The sequence below is a fragment of the Castanea sativa genome, chromosome 6 (assembly GCF_040712315.1).
Source record: "Castanea sativa cultivar Marrone di Chiusa Pesio chromosome 6, ASM4071231v1".
Classification (NCBI taxonomy): Eukaryota; Viridiplantae; Streptophyta; class Magnoliopsida; order Fagales; family Fagaceae; genus Castanea; species Castanea sativa.
Genome location: NC_134018.1, coordinates 60,004,138 through 60,025,051, shown reverse-complemented (window position 1 = coordinate 60,025,051; position 20,914 = coordinate 60,004,138). Strand labels below are relative to the sequence as shown.

Genomic DNA, 20,914 nt, shown 5'->3' with positions numbered 1-20,914 from the left:
TGAAAAACAAATTGAGAAGAAAAAGAGAAATAGCCTTTTGCTTGTGGGAAAATATGCATAGAATGAGAGTGAGAATTACAAATTTATAGTAAGATGATAGGAATAAGAAAAGCCAAAAATAAAAGAAGATAACGGATAGAGGAAGAGCGATATTAAGGTAGATAGTAGTGAGGAGACAAAATGATAAAAAAGAGGAGGAAACATTGGAAAAAAAATGTAATAATAAGTTAGAAAATTAATAAGAATAAAAAAGTTAAAAATAAGAGATGGGTTGGAAATAGGCGGATGATGTGGCCATTGATGTGGCTCAACAAAAGTATGACAACAATAAATGTTACATTTCAGCTTTTAGATATATAGATATAGATAATGCCCTATTACCAAAATTTAAGCTTTTTTTAATTTGTTGATTTGAAATTATTAAGGGCAAAATGTTATTTAAAATTCATTATTACCCTAGTAATTCCATTTAGATAAGGCTTAAATCTAATGTCTTAAATTCAGCAAGCATGTACTTTAGACTAGCAGCTATTCAACCAATCCATATGCAAACTAATAATATTCCGATGGTTTTGTGATCTAATTGGATAGAGGATTAATTTCTCCAAATCTGAGGTTTTCTGCAGTCCTATGTTCTTAGAGTTTAATTTCCCCCAAGCCCCTAATCTCTATTAGGGTTCTTCAATTTGGGAAAACTAGCTAGAATTATGTACCAATTAATCGAAAATTATATGTAAATCAAAGAAAATATTTTAATAATGTAACTGAAATTGAAGAATGAGATATAGATAGTTAAAATGAAAGAACAAGAATTACTTGAACTTATGTACAAAAATCACTGAGTGTAAAATCAAGTTTTTTTTTATTGAAATAAAAAATATAATTGATTATCAAAATAATTTAAAATTATTCATGTAAATATTTTTAAAAATTTTGAAACTTTTGGAAATTAATTTTAAGCCATGGTAGTATACCAAATATGGCAGCTCCATCACCAAACGTTGACGCCACCAAGTCTTAGGCATAGCAGAATAAGCTCATCTGCAAGAGAGTTAGGCTCAACTCACCCAACAGTGATGAGGCCTAAACTAGAGGTTGTCCTTTGATATTAGGACACGTGTCTAGGGAAAACAAAAAAGCCCTACAATACTATTGAGCATGATGAAGAAAAGCTATATATGAGCCTAAATTATGGAGGAATCTTTTTGGATTATGATGTGATCTTGGATTTGGGAGACTTAAAACTTGAACACATTGCCCTTGAGTCTAATTATATTATTATATTAACCACTAGCTTGCTTTTGTCAAGTGGAATTTTACCATTTCACCAACCATATGAGGCAAGATTTGAAGTCAAGAATACTTGCTTTAATACCATAATACATTATCGATCGTCTTAAAAGTTAAAGCTATTAAAAATGATAAATTGTACCACTTAAATATTACTCAAATAACCAAAGAAAGCCAATTTAATTTGAGGTTATCGGATTCTAAATTAATTTTTTCTGCCTATGTAATAACTCACAGAATGGTTTCCTTGTTGAGAATAGGTAAAGCATCAGATGGATCCATGAGAACTTCTTTTCTTGAAATAGATGTAGTACTAAGCGTGGAGATACATAATACTAATACAATACACCATTCTGCCAAAAAAAATACAATACGATACGATACGATACAATACAATACACCTTAATTTTGTACAGAGTTAATCCGGGCAATAAGAGCCTTATTACAAGACTAGGCCACCACTAATATATATGGTAGCAGGCTCTACTGCATTTTCTTGACACATATTTCGTTCTGAGAGAGGTTGATTCGTTCAAGCTTTGAAACGTTCTTGAGCAGAAGATATGTAACTTGCAGCCTTCATATCGATCCTTTCATCGCCAGGCACAGCATAGATGCTATCATATGAAGTTATTAAGTCACGGTTGTTATCCTGTACTATAAATGATACCTTCTGTTTTGGCTGAGCAAACACACAGTTGTCCTGCTGGACCAGATACCTTATTGAAGAAGTTGTATATTGAACAGTTGAGGAAGGCTTGGCTGTTCGATACAATGACATCAACTTTCCCTTAACGTACCCTCTGAGCTTACGGTTTGCCTCCATCTTAACCTGCAGTTTGATCACTAGTTCTAATTTTGAGTATTTTTCAGTACAAGATCAGGGGTCTATATATACCAGTTGCAAGGGTGCTTTTACGTGTTGCAATTTGTAGTTTGTAGATAGGTATGAAAATTCTGAATGGGTTGTGGTCCCTCAGCTAAATTTGAAAGCATATAATCTTCTTTAAGATTATTTCCATCTTAGAAATATGCCAATTTTATTATTTTAAAATGGTTAAAAGACAAAAAACAGCATATAATCCTTTTCTTGGTGGATAAAAGGATTATTATATTAGACTAATTAAACAAAAATGGAAATAAGTCTGTTACAGATAAGTGACGGCCTTATTTAGGGCCAGCAAATTCATGGGTGATCAAAAGTTACAAAACAGCATATAATCAACACATACATTGGCATTTTCTTTATTACATCACTTGTTGTCTGCAATGACTGTTTGGTTGCCGTGCACCGTACACTTGATGGAATCAGACTTCGGAAGATTAAGGTAATGCTTTCAGACTTTCAGTGAGGCTGCACAGTAAAATCATATCTGTCATGCAGAATAATTTGATTCCTTCTCAATTCTCACCAGTTTGCCTTATTTAGTCAAGATGACATAGATAAGAATGGTGACTTTTTCAACACATTGTGCGCTTACTGATCATTCTTGTCAGGTTGCAGGAAATGCTGAGTAAGAGATATAGGCAAGAAGATCCAATTTGCACACATTCGCATTTGGTTATGCCAGTATACACATAATTATAAAGGCATGTAATTAATTGTACATATAATAAATACTTTAATTCATTGAGTGACCTTCACATTATGGGTTCAGCCATTCAGGGCCATTTGAGCTTGGGAAAGCTTTAAAGTTGTTCCACTCATATAAGCTCTGAGGTTTTTGAACCTTGTCCTCTCATTTGTATTTGAGAAGTACATAACTAAACTGCCAATGACGTTTTATTTATTTGTTTGTTTTTAATTCGATAGTTACAACTAGGGATGGAGATTTGAACCCCAGATGTATTAAAAACACTAAAAAATGCCAACCAATTGAGTTACAAGGCCCTTGGTAATTGCCAATAATAAACCCCCCTCACGGACGAAAATTGGAACTTTTGTTTGGGGAGCCAAGTTTTGATCCTAATATATTAGTCAAACAAACCCCACACACATACACAAACACGTGTTAATTTGCACATTTTTGTTCAAAGGACTCTTTAGTACTCTGAACAAAGAGTCTACCTCCATGGAGAGGGGAGAGAGATAAAATCCACTATACTAACTATCGGAAGAGCATTTAATGCGCTGAGTTAATTTGTATCCAACAATCATGAATCCCTTCAAAGCTGTGACCATTTTAAGTAGCACTAAATGGTCATCCTCCAGTTAAGGAAAAGGGCATTAATGAAATCAATGGTCATGAGCTACACCTATATAAAGGCAGCCAATCCCATTTGCAAGGTATGTTAGAAATATTGAAATTACATCTGCATTCTACTCAACTTATTCTAATTCTAAAAAGTTTTTTGACTTAATCATTAGAGACGCCTAGGCTGGTACTATCCTGGTGTCTTCAGATCAGTTCTTTTTTTGCAGACCTTTGAAAGTTTGAAGACCTTCCAATGCTCAATGGTTAGAAGAGTAGCCCACTAAAGAGTAGCCCACTAAAGATCAGTCCTATAAGAACTATCAAATTGGACAATCTTTATAGAAGCATTCAAATCTTATTTTCTTTAGGAAGAAGAAATAGTAATTGCTTCTTTGATAATGAATACAAAGAAAATCACAAAAAAAAGCAACTAAGTCAAATTTCCTTCCATATCAAGAAAATCCAAATAAGTAATCAAGTCCAAATAGAAATTTGATTTACTTTTCAACAGCATGGTCAAGAGAGCTATTTAGTTTTGCACTGGCTTATAGTGTACTGAATGAATGGCTTCTAACTCATTATGCCATTGGCTTGCAAATTGCTCAGACTATCATGCTACTTAGGATGGGATTAGCCCAGATGCAGAAGGCTTGGCGGATGAAGTTCGAGGTTTTGTGTTTGAATCGTCACTTTCTTGATATGGTTGGCTTGCTGGGGTTGCTTACATTCTGGTTTACCTTGGCCTCACAAAAGGGGGGTCGGGGTATCATGTCACAAAAGTAAATAAATGAGTAGGAATGGGATTTGCATGTGAGAACAGATATGGAAAGAGAGTTAGCTACATCCTTAGTAGATTTTATCTTCTAGTCATCTGTAATATCCTTAGAGTGCTTATGAAGTTGGAATCATACACAAGAACTTAGATCAAACACTAGAAGGCTATTTAATTTTACACTTCTAGTTTGGGAGAACTTATTTTTATTGGTTAATTGAATTTTAAATAAGAAGATGAACAAATACACAACTGTGTGGCTAAAGAAAAGGTTAAAGCCTTAAAAAGATGTACATTAACCAAATAAGCTGTTTAAATCAGATAAGGCAAAGTAATAAGACTGGATGAGCAGTTTCTGAGATGAAGAAGGATATTCAAGTGCTAAAACATAGCATGAAGTGTGTTATTTAAGACTGTAATTCCCAGGATTTTAAACAAGCATTCATTATATGTCTACTACCACAACAACGTTCTTAAAAAATTTATTTGAAGGCGAATCCTAGATCAAATTGTAACATTGCAAAGAAAAAAACTTCTGTAAATAAAACTTTAAACAAAATGGTTTATGGCTTGAAAGTAAAATGGCATAACCATTAGACAGAGAGAGATAGAGGGAATGGGAGAGGGTTTAAAACTCGTTAAAGAGGGTTCATATCTGCAGTCAAATATTCAAATATATATCCACAATTAAGTTTCCTCCAACCAAGTCACTCAAATAACAGCTCTGATAACTCTGGAAAAAGGGCTAGACAACTCAAAACAAAATAACATCATAATCTTAAGGTGATTTACATATACAAACCCTCATTAAATTCTTAGGCAACACTGAAAGAACTAGCAGTGCTCTCCACAAACCTTCTTGCTCCCTTAAACCACCGTTTGTCTCCAGCTTGTGCCTTGCAAATGTAAAGCTTACCACCTTTAACAGTTGCTGTAATTAGTTGGTGCTTGCCACCTTCATCCCCATCAGCAGTCCTTGTCAACACTGACACGAAGTAGTATGGAGTTCCATTAATCACTGGAGTTGAAACCTCCAATACGTTTGCTGTTGCTACAGCATCATTGTCAAAACCACCCTGACCAATAATCCAGGTTCACATTTCATTAGATTACATATATGTAACAACCCTGGAGTTAGAAGGCTTTAAAGGCTAAAACCTTACTAGCTCGGGGAAGATCTGTAAAAATAACTTTAAGAAAAACTTAAACAATGATTATTAAAAGGATGCAAAAATGGCCATGCTATAGTTGTGATTATGATCACTCATTAGTTTAAAAAACATGTAATATTCTTTGTCATGTTAGTACCTCAGAAGAAGTTTTGCCAAAGAAGGCTTGTTTCCCAAGCAAAAAGTCCACCTACAAACAGCCAGATCAAAGCTTATTTGTTAGATAACATTTTCTGCCAACATCTTGAAAAGATTCATACATATGTTATTTGTGTGATGTTGCCTTAAGCATTTAGATGAACTTATTTTCATCAGTTTATTATGTAAAAGTAAACATTGTATGTTCCTCTTTAAGATGATAAAAAGCTCAACCAAACGGACCTTAGTAGAAGCTTACATTTCAAGAAATAAGGAGAAAAGCTGAAAACCTATACTAGAGGAAATGCCCAAAACAAAAAATTCCGATGCCTCTTTATTGAAAACTGAAATTAAAAAACAGGTCAAAGAGATATATATACCTTGGAGAGGAACTCCTCAGGGGAACCATAATCAGTGATGGATTTCTTATCAGTTGAGTTGATTATGACACTAACATTGCTGTTGGAATCGAAGTTGTCCTCATATCTAAGAACCTGTCCTGGGAATTCCCTCTCTTTGCTTGGGTTCCACTTTGAGGGGATGGATAACTTGAATCCTTCTCCATTGTATGGCAAGAAATCTGTGTTGCTCTTTGGCTTGCCAAATACATTGGCTGCAAATAACCACAAAATTAATATGTAGAACACAGTTTGAAATCTAGATGAATGAATTTTCATTCTTATAAACTGGAATTTTACTAACTAAAGTATCATGGTCATGTTACATGGATAGCTACTGTGCCAGATCATGGGGCGTACATTTCTGTGGAATTTGATATGGCCTTATTGTCATCATTTGGTAGATTCAAATCAAATTCTACGCTCTCAGTAAACTAAACTAGGCTTCTCTTTACCGATTTCACTTCCTTAGTAAGCTTTGACTAGGTTCTAACTAAAGGAATTGTCTCTGAAAAAATATCTAACTTGTTAACTTGTTAGAGCCACGAATAAGGTTTAGATTAAGTGTGGCAATCAGTAATTTGAACACCAATTTGGATGTCATTCCCTAATTGAATTAGTTTATACTTAGTCTTCAACAACCTTTGACTGCATAGATTCGATCTCCAAAGTGAAGCAAATCGTTATTAAACACGAATTATTTTAATTGATGGAAAGAAAAGCCTTATATTATGTCAGGTTGACCTGTTAACATATTTACATTGTTAATTGTGGTGTTGATCCTCACAAATCTTAGAACCTAAATCCCAACATGATTGTACATTAAATCAACGTCAAAATATCGATTTTTCATGGCATGGCTAAGGTCGGTTTAAAATAGCAAGATCAGCAAACTTATCAAATAATAATAAACAGGAAAAAAAAAAAATCTGACTCTAAAGTTAAACAATATATACAGAACATTTTCATGTGCTGACCCAATTGGCCAAGTCATAAGCTAATGACATCTATCTTATAACAAACAAACAGTCACACACACACATTAAATAGAAAGCTTAGTAAAAGCTTTGTTTATGCTTTTTGGTTAACAAAGTGGTCGACTGTGAGGGTTGAACAATCACTTTTATTACATGCTGCACATGTCAGAAAGCATAGATTGAAGAAAGCAAAGTACCAGCTTCACCGTAGGCTGCATCTGCAGGTGAAACCTTGGAGCCAATGGCTGCAGCACCAATGAGAACTTGGAGAGCCAACCGACGAGAGACAGAACTCATATCATCTTCATGAACTGACTGCTTCTGTGCCTTGCAGACTATCTGAGTGGGCTTCATGTTTGGCACTTGGCGCTGTGATGATGAGGCTCTAGTGGCAGTGGTGAGTGCATGGTGGTGCAAGAAACATGCAGTGGAGGCCATTTTTTTTTAAAACTCACTTCCACTTAATCTTACAAAACTCCTGAATTAAAAGTAAGGTATTTTAGAGGTTGTGGTATGGAGAGTGAGATAGGTAGGAAATGGCTTTTTGATGTTAATTTTGTGATATGTGAAGGAAAATGGTTGGGTTTGGATATTGGATGCGAGAGAAGTGGATATTGGGAAGATTAGATTTTTGATGTGGGATAAGGTTGTGGAGGCTTTGATTGGTGCCAAGTGGCTCCATGTTACTCACATTTCAAGTGCCATGTCAGCTCTTTATGGATGTACATAATTATAGACCTTTTGTCATTGCACTACAAGCACATCAGTACATGTTACACTTCTGTGGCAACAGCTACTAAACTGCTCGTTTTGGCTGTTGATGATGGAGAGGGATTTCTCAGTTATGAAGAATGGAAAGTCACTATGAATCTGAAAATGCCTCGTTATCAAGATTTAGGGTCTGTTTGAATACCGTTTATTGCTAAAAATTGAAAACTGAAAACTGAAAATACCGTAACAAAATAAGTTTTAAATGTGTGAATAGTACCGTGAAACCCAGTTTTAATGAAAAATTTGCTAAAAAAAGAGGTTTGTGGGTCATGTGAACAGTGCATGGGACCCACTGTATGAGATGCAAACGCACAACGCCAAATAAAAACGCTATCCAAACTTATGCTTAGTTCATTGGATCCCTCTCTCTCTCTCTCTCTCTCTCATATATATTTGGAGCAGTGTAATAATCATTTCAATGTATGATTTTAAAAAAATCTATTTTAAAGGATTTCATAATTGAGTTGTTGGAATTACCAAATAAAATTTGCCATCCAATAATGATTTCATTTATTCCAATTTTGTGGTATTTTACAGAAATTTCAAATTTTCATGGGAATATCAATCAATCAATATTATTTTCTAGAGCTTATCACTCTTCAAATTTATTCCTATTGCTATTCATGTTGATGTTATTTTTGAATATCTAGGAGAGGACTATTTGGAGGGAATATACACGAAATTCTTAGATCCGTGAGATGCAAAATAGAGAAAAAAAAAGTGCTAAAAAAACAATCACACAAAACAATATTTACATGATTCGGCAATTTGCCTATGTCTACGAAGATGAAATCAAGGAAAAGGATACCATACCGGCTGGTATGGCCGGTATGTGCACCGTACTGAAGCTCCATTGTTTCGTATTCATTTAAATATCGGCCAATTTCGGGCGTTTTGGTCAGTATATAAAAAAAAAACAAATTTTTTTTTTTAGCTTTGTAATTTTTGAATTTTTGTAAGGTAGAATGATAATTTATTTGTATTAATTTAAAAAAAAAACTTATTTGTATCATTTGTTTTTTTAATATACAATGAACAATTAAGTTTTTTATTTATTTATTTAATATGGATATATATATATATTTTTTCTTTTAGTCGATACTAAAGTCTAAAACCATGAATAATTTATTCTAAATTGAGGTAATTTTTTATAGCAAACTTTTATTTTTATTATATATATTTATAAATATAAAAAATAGCAGTAAATCCAAAACAGTACACTAGTATTGACCGGTACTGAAATATATTGTTTCACTAGTCAAACCAGTACAACCTCCGGTACAAAATTTACTTCCTTGGTTGCAATGCTTTCACTATTTACAAGGAGAAAAAAAACAATATATGATAGTACAGTCTTCTCTCTCAAAACAAGACCAAACTTTAATCTCTAAAACAACAGTTTTTCTATTCTGCACATAAGATTCACAATGGGCTACAAGTGGGCCAAAGTGGACTAAATCTCAGCCCATTAAAAACCATAGCACTTTTGTATTGGGTTGTGTGGGTCATAATTTGGATAAAAAATAACTAGATTTCACAAAATCCAACACTATTTAATAGTCACTTTGGGGACATTTGGGTGGTGGATTCAATGAACTTGAAGCGATGAAGAACACATTTTAAATTTCATCCACCATAGTATTGGTCCATGGCTTAGCTTCATTTTGTAAGCCTTGAAGTGCACTAATAACTTCTAGTCATTCTTTAGGCTGGTATCGAGTTCACAATGGGCTAGTCTCTCAAGCAAATAAAGAGGGTCTCTATCCCTTTGTTTTTGACATGCGTCCACCATTTACAAATTAAAGGACTCCAACATATTACAACCATGGTAGGTACACCGTACACCTCCAAACTATTGGTATCTCAATAGGTTAACTAACACTCAAACCTAACAGCTATGCTTGCTATTAGAGCAAGAACATACTCAACAGGGTCGCCCTAGACATTTAGACATTTTGAGGCCTTTAGGCGAGAATTAAAATGGGCTATTCTCTAACTCCACTTAAATGACCTACAAAATAGGGTATTTTTCTAGTAATTTATGTCTTTAAAACAAATTTATCCAATTTTTTAAAAAAAGGATTTATGACACTAGACTTAAAACAAAAAGTATATTAGAGTAATTAATATTACTTTTTACTATAATAGATAAATTATATAGATTAATGAATATATTGTTTTAATTATATAAAAAAATAGTGTTTTAAAATATTCAAAATAAGTGGTCAGATTTTTTTTTTTAAGAGAACAAATTTGGTTATTTAGCAAATAAAATTGCCTTCCTAGAACCTTCCTTTCAAATAATTTTTCCCATTCCCAAGCTCCTACCATAATTTTCAGACCCGAACTGTTCAAAGAACTGGTAAAGGGAGAAGTTCAAGGTTTTTAAGGTCAGACCGAGATTTGACCAAGGTTGAACTGCAATGACGTTATAATTACTTTAATAATTAATTAAAGCTTAAATATAAATATTAAATTCATAAAACTAGCAAAATCAACTAATATATCTATATATGTGAGGGAAATTTAATGATTTTCAAGCATATATTTAATAATTAAATAAAAAAGTTAATAAAATAAAATAATAACCAAGAAAACATTAAAATTTATGATTAATTTTTGAAGTAAAGTTGAATATCTTTGAAGGATTTTAATTATAATTTTTTTTATATTCCTTGTAAGAGATAGATAATTTAATTAAGTAGAATAGAATTGTATTAAGTTGTTTTTATAAAAAAAAAAATTGCGTTAAGTTTACTTCAAGTATTTTTTTTTGTTATTGTTGAGTAGTTAGGCTTTAGCTCCAACTTTGACTGTGCCTAGGTTCTTATTTAACAGGCATGCTTGAATTGGGGTTGGATTGCACGGTTCATGCAGAACTGGTTCCCAGAATTAACAATAAATCCGTTCTCTATGCTTAAAAAACCAGATTTCAGTTTAGTTCTTGGTTAATTCGATCGGACCGCCCGGTCCGGTCCGAGTCTTAGAACCTTGGCTCCTACCTCGTGGCAACCTCTGCTCCTCAACTTTCCCATTGCATTTATTCTCTCATATATTTATTTATTACTTCTTTACAGTTTAGTAAGTTTACAATGCTTCTTTCTTCTCAGTTCTTTAGACTCTCAACTTTGTATTCGTCTTCTTTCTTCTCAATTCTTCTTTCTTTAGAGGTTAAGAATAATATTTTTGAGATAATTGATTTTGTTTAGACCAAAAGATTTTTTGGGTACCAATATTTACAAGGATGTTTCAGATTTTTTATTTTTTGATCACAAGGGTGTATCAGATTTTTTAGAGTTTCAGTTGAAACTATATTTTTTTTACTACCCCTTCTTTTTAAAAAATTTTGGGCCCCTTTCACTTGGGGGCCTTAGGCAATGGCTTAATTGACCTAATGGAAGGACCCACCTCATACTCAACAATCTAGAAACCTCCAATGGTAGCCTAAGATGGAGAGAGTGAGAGTCTTATTAATTGCCATGAAAGGCATGGGCTTGATAGTAGAACTAAAAAATATGCTCCTGTTTATATTAAAAAAAAAAAAATCTCTCTAGTTTGCTTAATATTATACAAAATGTTAGCCACCCATGTTATCAGTACATTTAACAGGATTGGCCGAGCCTAATAACATAAGTTTGTCACCCAAGTGAGACATTTTAAAGTGAATGGATCTACGTGGAGTCACTAGGATGTACCTGGCGTGTGTCGGTTGAATATAATGGGAACCCTATCCAAACATGGGTGGGTAGCCATCAGCCCACCACCAACATATACTACACTGTGATTGGGGCCATATGGAGTCGATCGAGCTCAGGCAAGCTAGGCCCAATTTATAACACACACTAATGTTCCCAAGTTTCCCAACTAGATTAGATTAACCTCACCCATCATTCCATGAGTCAAAGGAAAAGCAGTGTCACTCATTCTCATTTCTCATTGGTCATTGCCTAAAAATTGATTGACTCATTTTGATTAAATGCTTTGACAGCTGACTTGACTGCTGCCAAAGTCCAATTATAGAGCCGTCGTTCTTTTAATCACCTTTTTTTCCCACTAATTAGGTACAAGCTTAGCTCATACAAAATAGCAGAAAGAATCAAAACCAACAGGGCTCTAAAAACCTCTCTACTTTTTGGTTCCCCGGAAAGTAAAAACTCTCAAAAGGCACCAAACCCAAAAGCAAATACCAATACCAGAAGTAAACAAATTCATGAGTGGTTTGCCACTTGTACTGTATTTGTGGACCAATCATATTTAACACACAACTTTCACTTTTCAGTTTTCCATGCTACACAAAATCCACACCGCCTAGTAAAACCCCATATACCCCTTACTTACTCTCTGTTTACTTGCTTTATCTTTTTGCTCTGTTCTACTCTCCTTGGAAGACCCATCTGGTTTGTGCTCTCACCATCTTCTTCTTTCATTTTCCTTTTTTTTTTTTTTGCTTTCTGGGTCTTTTATTTTATGTAAATTCATAGGTTAAGTGTACAGAAATTGGATGTTTTGTTTTGTACCAGTGGGGTCATGGATTGATTGATTGACTGGGTTTTTTTGAGGTGTGTTTGTTGTATCACTGTAGATTCTAGTTTGCTTGTGAATATCGGTATCTGGGTCATTGAAATTTAAGGTTGATTCTTGTTATCCTGGGTTTCAGTTAAGGACTATGTTGAAGTTTCTTTTTTGGGTCTTCTTTGATGTTTCAGTTTGGTTTATAATTTTGTAGGCTTAATATTTTACTTTTATTTGTTTATTAGTTCAATATTAATGCTTTTGCGTGTTTTATGATATTTATTTATTTTTTTCTTTTTTAAAATAGTCGAGTATTTTACTAATCTCTACTCGTTGTCCTGCGGTTCTTTGGCTTACTTTTTCCCAAGATTTGTTTATTGGATATGAAATGTCAAAATATGACTGCTGTGGTCTTACAACAGAGTGGTTTTGAAATTAATGTCTGAGAATTTGACTGGCCTTGCAATGCTGAAGTGGTTTTGGCAAATTTTTGGAAATCCTCTTGTTAGCATTGTTCAGTTTACTTCTCACTTATGGTTTTGAATCCTTTGTTTTAGTATTCCGATGGTGCTGGTAATAAGATTCTTATGAGGAGTTGTACACAAAACCCATGTTCTCATCAGAGGGGGAAAACAATCTATGAGGGTGAAGTTTTAACTTCTGTTCAAGCTGTGATTGTTTATGAATATGTGGTGTGGATACTAGTGTGCTTTCTTGGTTAGCTCTTGCTCCAGAATGGTTATTGTTGTAGTCAATTTGATTTCCAAATTGGTGAATTCTCATTGTGGTTCTGAGTTAGTGTTTAGATGGTAATTCCGTTAGCATTGTATAAATGGCCAGGGATCATATCTCAACTTCATCTGTCCCCTGACACAATGACACCCCCCCCCCCCCCCCCACCCCTGCATATGCGTGCATGGGGGTGGGTGGTATGTAAAGGATTAGGCCTCCAACTGACAAAGACAAAAAGTCATTTGATTTCAATCTTCTTTGTTTTGCATTAATATGAATTATATGCCATCACTCTATGGCTCTTTTAGGTTTTCTTCTTCTCTTGTCTTGGTGGTTAGGTTAACTATGAGTAACTTCTATGAGATCTTTTCCTATGATGCTTATTCTGTGCTTGCATTGGTATAACAAGTTTCAGTGACAAAGGCCCTTGTAGCTTCTTGATTTTCTTGGTAACTTGATCATTTGTATATCCATGTGTCATCATGTTCTTTATAAATGGGTAGATTGGAGGATTTTACAAAATAGGAGTCTTTATATGTGGCTGTTGAATGGATGAATTTATTCAAACCTGAATAAAGTACAAAGGTACTACAAAAGAACAAGTAGCCACGCTGTGACAGCAAAGAGCAGGTATTATTGAGAAACTAGAACCATTCTGTATATAGCTCAGATGACTACAACAAATTTTGAAAGATCTCAAATTAATTTGTAAAAATTGTCAAAGTAATTAGGAATAGCAATAGGGCGGGGCAAGGTTGGATCATGGGCGCCCCATCCCTCCCTGTCCCTTATTTGGAGCGGGGTTTTCCTTATGGGGGGAGCAGGGATTGTTGGGGCAGGGCGGGGTGGAGGGCATTTTGCCATCTCTAATGAGGTTATTTCGGCACTAATGAGATAGAGATGGGAGAGAAAAGGGAGGAACATCGATGAAAGTGTTGAGAAATAATTTAAATATACACACACACACTTAGGATGAGACGGGGCTGGGAAAACTTGCGCAGGGTGAAACATTTTTTCTATCCCTAAAAGTAGTCCCCAGTTGATATTTTTTGAGCTTGAACTGATTTTTTCATACCGTTGGAAGAGAAAAGTGCCTGAATTGTGGACATATTTCTTGAACAAAACCTCCTTCACTTCTGCAAACCCCACCATGATCTCTTGCATTTCTTTTTTTTTTTCCACATATGGTATATATGGGCTGACCAAGCTTATTTCAACAAATCTGATGAAATTAAAGCTCCATATCCTAGGTTCCAACCCGACTGATTACTAAACCCAGCTGTAGATTTCTTCCATACTCTGTTAGAGAGACCAATCATATAATATGTGCTCTCTACTCTGCAATACTTTTCTGAAAAAACACAGTTCACTTTCATTGAAGCCCCATTGAATGACTACCTATCTTTTGTTCACGACCTTTTTCCTATCATAAGCTGTCAACAATGCTTTTCTTTGGAATAACTTTAGAGAGCCACAAAAACCTTAGGGTGGTATCCCTGATAACATTGTAAGCATAGTCCTCTTGAGCAATAGTGGCCTCTACTAGCTTTAACTGAATTTCCTTCTTTTCAATAGTGATCTCTGTTATCTTTAATTAAATTTGTTCCATTTTAATTGATGTTGCTGCATACCATCTTCATGATCCAGCAACTAACGCAATTGATACCACAAGGTGACTAGCTTTGTGTATTACAACTTCCTTTATTTTAAAAGGAGGGAACAACTGGTTCATTTCTTGGTATGAATGTAAGATACTATTTTTTTTTTTTTTTCCTTTTTTGGCTCTTCATATACTTCCCTAGTATTAGGGTTGTATAAGCTCTTGCAAGAGCTTTGCGCCCAGAAATCGTCCTCCATCCTTGAGATCGCATGTGTCTCATTAGAGCAGCATTATTCCAACCTTCTAGTCTTTGAAAGCCTCATTCTTATTTTTATGTAAGTAAAGACCAATTAATCATACCACCAGATTTCTTGAAAGCCTTTATCCTTTTGGTTACCCATTGTGAAAGTTGACAATTATCCACACTCTCCTTACACCCAATCTCCTTCATATGACTAGACACCAACTCCAACAGGCCTTCAGTAGCCAAAGGTACCACAACTAATGGCTCATCACCTCCCTCACAAGACCTCAACCTATAATCAGACACATTGACTCAGAGGATGGAGATGTCAGACTTCAGAATATAGCTGAAAACCATGTCTGAAACTCCTGGTCGATTGTGAGCCCAACTCATTAAATCTGATATCTGTAAAGGCCTGTGTGGGGGTATAGAGACCATTAATAATTGAAGTCGTAGATTGTCAATCCAGGTGTCTGCCCCAATATTAAGATACTAAAGAGTTAAGTTTTTTATGATGTGCATAGCAACTCTGTATATATTAAAATTTCGTTTCAAATGGCTCCACTAAGGAAGCAACCATTGTCAATTTAAGAGCAGATTAATGCTGTATAATTTAGATTGATTGCTTGGCGTGTTTTGATTATTTGTAGATTGGGAAACTGAATGAGGGTAGGAGCTCTTAATTGGTTTGACTGTTTCTTGTACTGTTGTTTTTTAGCAAAGTTCAACTTTTCTTAATATTTTCAAAGATATGCCAAATAAACCAGGACAAGATGATGAATATTCAGTCTCATCCAAACATAAGGCATGCTAATAGTCTAAATAAAAGGTACCTGACCAATATTGGCATGTTACAGACATTATAAGACTGATTACATATTTTTGTAGTTTGGGTGCTTCTTGATTTTTGGTGGTGGTTATAAATGTTAAGCAAGCTAGGGCTTTATTTACAATGTCAGATCTTATAAAAATAATTTTTTGAGTCCCTATAGCTTTTTAATTTATTTGAATCAGTTATTAAAAAAACTATACTTGTGATTTCGGGTAGATTTTTTTTTTTTTTGAGAAGAATTTCGGGTAGATATTTAGTTTGTTTAATTATAAGTTTTAAGCATTGCCTCTATAGGAATTTAAAGCTTTCCATCTTTGTGGCAGAGTTTTGAATATCCTAAATCAAGTTGACATTTAATAATAGCAGTCACCTCTTCAATGACAGTTACCTTGTTTTTTCTTTTCTATTTTTGTTATTATTGGTAAGTTACAAATGTATTTAATGTGTTTTGAATTCACAATCTTACACCCTCCCCATTATTTTGGGGGAGGAAGTGCCATTTGAGCTAGTGCTTGTTAGTACTTAGTAGATGGTTACAACACTCATACAAGAGCTAAATATAAGGGGTTGTGAATACTATAGGTTAGTCACGGTGTATATGGCTTGGTCAATCAATTTGTTAGTACTTTTGGGTTTATAAAGGCTTAAGATATTGTGATATACCTACTACCGCACACCTTTAGGATGATGATCATTCTACAAGTATAAGTTTTTGTAAGGGGGAGGTTGGGGGGGGCAAGCGTCAGAGTTCAAGTTTCTAGGAGAAAGTTTTACATACATATACACTTAGATTAGACTAGAGTAGATTTATATCTTAGATCCAAAAAAAGAAAAGAAAAGAGTGATATATAAAACAATGACTAATTGGGTATTGTGTGAAGAAAGCATTGACATAGTTGTTAGTATCATACGATACGTATCGTATCGTATCGTGTGTAAAAAGTTTTGTATCGTATCGGCGTATTGTAAGTGCTTATGAATAGTCCAATACATTGTGCATATTGTATGAATCATATTGTATTGTAAAAGCATACATATCTTACAGTACATAGGCAAATGGTTTAAAATTAGATTTTTTGTCAAAATTTGTATTTTTATTTGAATCTAACAATTTGTTAGACTTGTTTTTAACACAAAATCATTAGGTTACTTAATTATCCTAATAAAATAACATATTTATATATATTTTTTTCTTTCTCATACAAAATTTGGACTCCGCAGTACACACTTACACTTCACTTTGATATTTACACATTTATTTTCAATACTATGAATAAGGTATTAATTGACAATATAATTATTTTTTATTTTTTTCATTATTGTTATAAGTCCAAGAAACTAGAATGCCAAGAAGATTTATTTTTTTAATTATCAAAATAAAAAGAACAAGAAAATATAGTAAATGTTAATGATGATGAAGAAAATTTTGATAAAAAAAGAAGTTTGCAAAATGATAAACATGATGATAACATTGACTTAAATGAGGTTGATTAGGCAATATGATGCAAATAAATTATTATTTTTGGGTCATTTGTAATATATTATCACTTTTGAATTTAAGCAATTTGAATGTGTATGTTATAAACACAATCTAGTTTGATTTATTTAGTTAGCTTGTTAAATATTACTACATAAGTGGTGAATAAATTAATCACCTGTTGAATATAATTAAAATTTATAATGATTATACCATTTATATATGTGTATCTATAATTTTAATAAATTTTATCAAGTGTTTGTGTATCTTACGATACACGATATTAAAAATTAAAAATTAAAAATCAATTCACGATATGATTCACGTTTTGACAACTATGAGTATTGATTATATGAATATTATAGATCATGACACTGAAGGATCTAGTATAGGAGCATAGGATTGGTATTTTTGAAATTTGTTATTGTATCAACAAGATTGCTATCTCAGATGGCTATAAACTGTTTAGTTCTGGTCTGGGTATCAAATTCCTACTTTTCCATATTGAGGGATCTAGTACTGAGTCTAAAATTTGTCCTAATTAATTATTATTTAAATAAGACACTTACATGCAGATTAAATTCTATGATCGCAGAGAGTCCAAGATTCTTGTACTAGCTATTTAACTTGAGCATCAGGTTAAAGATTTGTCATGTGCCTTATTATTTAAGAGGCAAAAAAGACCCATTTGGCCTGTCATTGCCTTCATTTAAATCGGTACTAATTTTATTATGTTCTTATGTATCAATGTTGTAAACCACAACCAAATCTTTAACATATGCCTCATGTGCATTTGTATGTCTGAAACATTCCAAGTGGATTTGAGCTTACAGAGAAATCAAGTTCATTTCTTGACAATAATCTTTGTTGATTCTTGAAGCATAGGAACAATGCCTGAGAAATCAACAGCTGAGAATCTTTTGGACAACATTGTGGAAACACTTGCTGATAGTGTTTCAAAGCATAAATCTGTGTCTTTTTTGGGGGAAGAGAAATCAAACCAAGTCACTAATCAGTTGAATAGGCTGTTTGGACGCCAGAAACCTGTCCACAATCTTTTGGGGGGAGGAAAATGTAGGATCATTCTGTTTCTATTCCTGTAATCTCTATAATTTTCATTGTCACTAAATTTTCTTTTTCTGAATGGTGTAGCGGCTGATGTGTTGTTATGGAGGAACAAGAAGATCTCAGCTAGTGTTTTAATTGGTGCAACAGCTATCTGGGTGCTATTTGAATGGCTCAATTACCATTTTCTAACTCTTCTATTCTTTGCTCTGGTTCTTGGTATGCTTGCTCAGTTTATTTGGACAAATGCTTCAGGCTTATTAAACAGGTGATCTTAAATTAAAATGCTTGCTTCTGTGCTTTTCAGTCGGTGCTTTCATGTAAAGCGGAGCTGAGTTTTAGTTTTTGATGACATGTTACACTTAGTGGCAGGTCACAGTCTAAAGTCCCCCGTCTTGTTCTGCCTAAAGACATATTTGTTGAAATTGCCGTTAAAATAGGCGCGGAGATTAATGAAGCTCTGGGTTTTCTTCAGGATGTTGCATGTGGAGGAAACATTAAGCAATTTCTTTTGGTAAGTTTGAACTAACAATTAATCAGAAAAAGTAGAAATCATTTGGACCCTGATTCCCCTTGAGTATTTCAAAATTACAGTGGTCTTGGTCTGTGAAAATGATAATCTGGATACTAACCAGGACTGTAGATATTATTATGGCCCTTGTTTCTGCAAGTACTCGATCAAGGTTATGTTGGTAATTCAATGGTGGAAGAAGACAAGTCAAGTTTGATTGTCTGATGATGATGGTGAACATTAATCCTAAATTTATTTTATCATCCTAGCACAGACTGATGATGCTGGTGAATATGATTATTTGAACATGTATTTGAAAACATTGAATTCAAATAATAATTTTTGCTTAATATGAAAAATGACTTAAAAGTTTGTGACAAATCTGAAGAATACGAAGAACTAGCTGCAGTTGATTCCATAGTATTAGGAGACAAGATTTGTGATTGAATTTTTTAACCCAACAACTAGGCCTGTTATACATATATATTTTTGGTTTGGAAGATGGCATTAACTGCCAAGAAATCCTCACAGGTTGTAGCAAGCTTGTGGGCTGCTGCTGTGGTAGGGAGCTGGTGCAATTTTTTGACTGTGTTTTATGTTGGTGAGTGATCCTTTATTATTTTTATTTTATGTTGCACGATCTTCTAGTAAGTTTATAATGCTATTGAATGCTGTACTTCTAATGCATAGTTTAGTATTTTATTTGCTGCTTGTGAAATTCTCAATATTTTGGATCTAGGATCAAAAAGAGGAAAAAAAGAAGGAAAGATAGTATAAAACATTGAATTAAATACAATCAAGCCAAGCTTTATGGAAGTATGCTAATCTTTCTCTTCAGAATTTTGGAAAAACTTTGTGCAATATGTTATTACATAAAGCACAATGTGTCCATCTCTCCTTGTCCAATTTGGCCCAACACTAATTAGAATTCCATTATTGCAAGAAGTAGCATAGGTTAAGAATTAATTCAATACAGTTCTCCAATGGACTTGGAAAAAATTAATTAGCCTTAAGTTTCTGGGTTTTTGACTAAAAATGGAAAATGAAATGGCACTAACCACTAATGTTGGGACTGTGGGCAGTAACTAACATCTAATAAGAATATATTTGTCATTTTATTGGAATAATTGGGTTTTGAATATGGTCTTTGATGAAAAAGCATGTGTATTTCTGATGTGAAGTTGTGAACCATGGAATAACAATGCTCTTTTTTATTGGAAGTAAAGTAGATGTGATGAATGACTTGTGTGTACTGACTGGTTCACAAGAGGATTTTATTCATTTGTCTGGAATTGAAGCCAGCAATGATTCTTGTTTGTTTAAGCTTATAAGCTGGCTTTAATAAGCTATATACCTTTTTAAAGTCCTCATTTTTACTAGGCACTTACTGTTTTTTTACCCAGATTATTTTTAAGCCGAATGAGCAATTGAATTTATGCTATCCCAAACAGACACAATCGAATGTTATAGGATGGATGAGACTTATATCTGATATATCTACCTATTCCTCAAAAGTTGCATTTCAAAAATGAAACTGGGCTCTACTTTCCTGCATTTTAAAGAGGTCTAGAATGGGAGATCAATAAGGACCAATAAGTAAATTACTACATGATCATTCGATGTACTTTCAGCCAAAAAGATTTGAGGCAAACCATTTTCTTTACTTTTGGCAAAATGTAGAGTTTATCATTGAATATTACTCCCCCCTATTTGTGTCAAAAGCATATAGGAACTTGAAAATCATTTGGATGATCTTTATTTCTATATTCTTAGTGTTGCTTGGTTGCTTGTATATATGTGAACTAAACTTAATGCAGCAGGTGTTTTATGCAACAGTTCATCATTGACAATCTTTTAATTTATATAGGTTTTGTTGCTGCCCACACATTGCCAGTCTTATATGAGAGGTACGAAGATGAAGTTGACAGCTGTGTATATGCAGTCCTGGAACAGTTTCAGCATAACTATCAGAAGCTGGATACTGGTTTCCTGAGCAAGATTCCTAAGGGAAAGCTCAAGGGGAAGAAATTAGAGTAGAATAATGTAGTAAAATAACTGAGATCTTAAGAAGTTCCTTTGTCCATCTCATCTATCAATGATGATTGAATTTCATATTTATGGTTATGGAAGTGGAGAATGTCTATAATCAGACTACAAAAAACAGACGTTATATTTTAAGGAATGGTCTTTGTTTACCAATGCCAGTTCACTTTAATCTTTTGCTTTTTTGG

At 33.8% G+C, this 20,914-nt stretch overlaps 2 protein-coding genes across 9 annotated transcripts; one reads left to right on the top strand and one right to left on the bottom strand.

Annotated features, from left to right (window-relative positions):
- Positions 1-4,884: 4,884 nt before the first annotated feature.
- On the bottom strand, positions 4,885-7,552 carry LOC142639149 (oxygen-evolving enhancer protein 2, chloroplastic). Its single transcript, XM_075813267.1, has 4 exons — positions 7,137-7,552; positions 5,945-6,177; positions 5,566-5,616; positions 4,885-5,333 (listed from the first exon to the last, which is right to left on the bottom strand). The coding sequence occupies exons 1-4, from the start codon at positions 7,375-7,377 to the stop codon at positions 5,073-5,075; spliced, it is 786 nt and encodes a 261-aa protein (XP_075669382.1). The 5' UTR covers positions 7,378-7,552; the 3' UTR covers positions 4,885-5,072.
- Positions 7,553-11,787: 4,235 nt separating this feature from the next.
- Positions 11,788-20,882, top strand: LOC142639247 (reticulon-like protein B8). Of its 8 annotated transcripts, none has more exons than XM_075813394.1 (7): positions 11,788-12,107; positions 17,703-17,824; positions 17,988-18,181; positions 18,260-18,440; positions 18,545-18,686; positions 19,215-19,284; positions 20,551-20,882. In XM_075813394.1, exons 3-7 carry the CDS (start codon positions 17,998-18,000, stop codon positions 20,718-20,720), a joined length of 747 nt encoding a protein of 248 aa, XP_075669509.1. In that variant the 5' UTR covers positions 11,788-12,107; positions 17,703-17,824; positions 17,988-17,997; the 3' UTR covers positions 20,721-20,882. The 8 variants fall into 8 exon arrangements, with proteins under 8 accessions (XP_075669509.1, XP_075669504.1, XP_075669510.1 ...); XM_075813389.1 differs by lacking the exon at positions 17,703-17,824 and adding an exon at positions 12,780-12,867 and having other exon boundaries at positions 17,993-18,181; positions 18,539-18,686; XM_075813395.1 differs by lacking the exon at positions 17,703-17,824 and having other exon boundaries at positions 17,993-18,181.
- The last annotated feature ends 32 nt before the right edge of the window (positions 20,883-20,914 follow it).

Bases quoted from the DNA above. Each gene is read 5' to 3' on its own strand.
- LOC142639149 (XM_075813267.1), bottom strand. From the start codon at position 7,377: ATGGCCTCCACTGCATGTTTCTTGCACCACCATGCACTCACCACTGCC. The intron at 5,617-5,944 runs GTATATATATCT...GGCTGTTTGTAG, and splicing joins CTGAGGAGTTCCTCTCCAAG to GTGGACTTTTTGCTTGGGAA. The intron at 5,334-5,565 runs GTACTAACATGA...ATTATTGGTCAG, and splicing joins TTGGCAAAACTTCTTCTGAG to GGTGGTTTTGACAATGATGC.
- LOC142639247 (XM_075813389.1), top strand. From the start codon at position 12,810: ATGAGGAGTTGTACACAAAACCCATGTTCTCATCAGAGGGGGAAAACA. The intron at 12,868-17,992 runs GTGAAGTTTTAA...CTTGAAGCATAG, and splicing joins GGGGAAAACAATCTATGAGG to GAACAATGCCTGAGAAATCA. The intron at 18,687-19,214 runs GTAAGTTTGAAC...AAATCCTCACAG, and splicing joins ACATTAAGCAATTTCTTTTG to GTTGTAGCAAGCTTGTGGGC.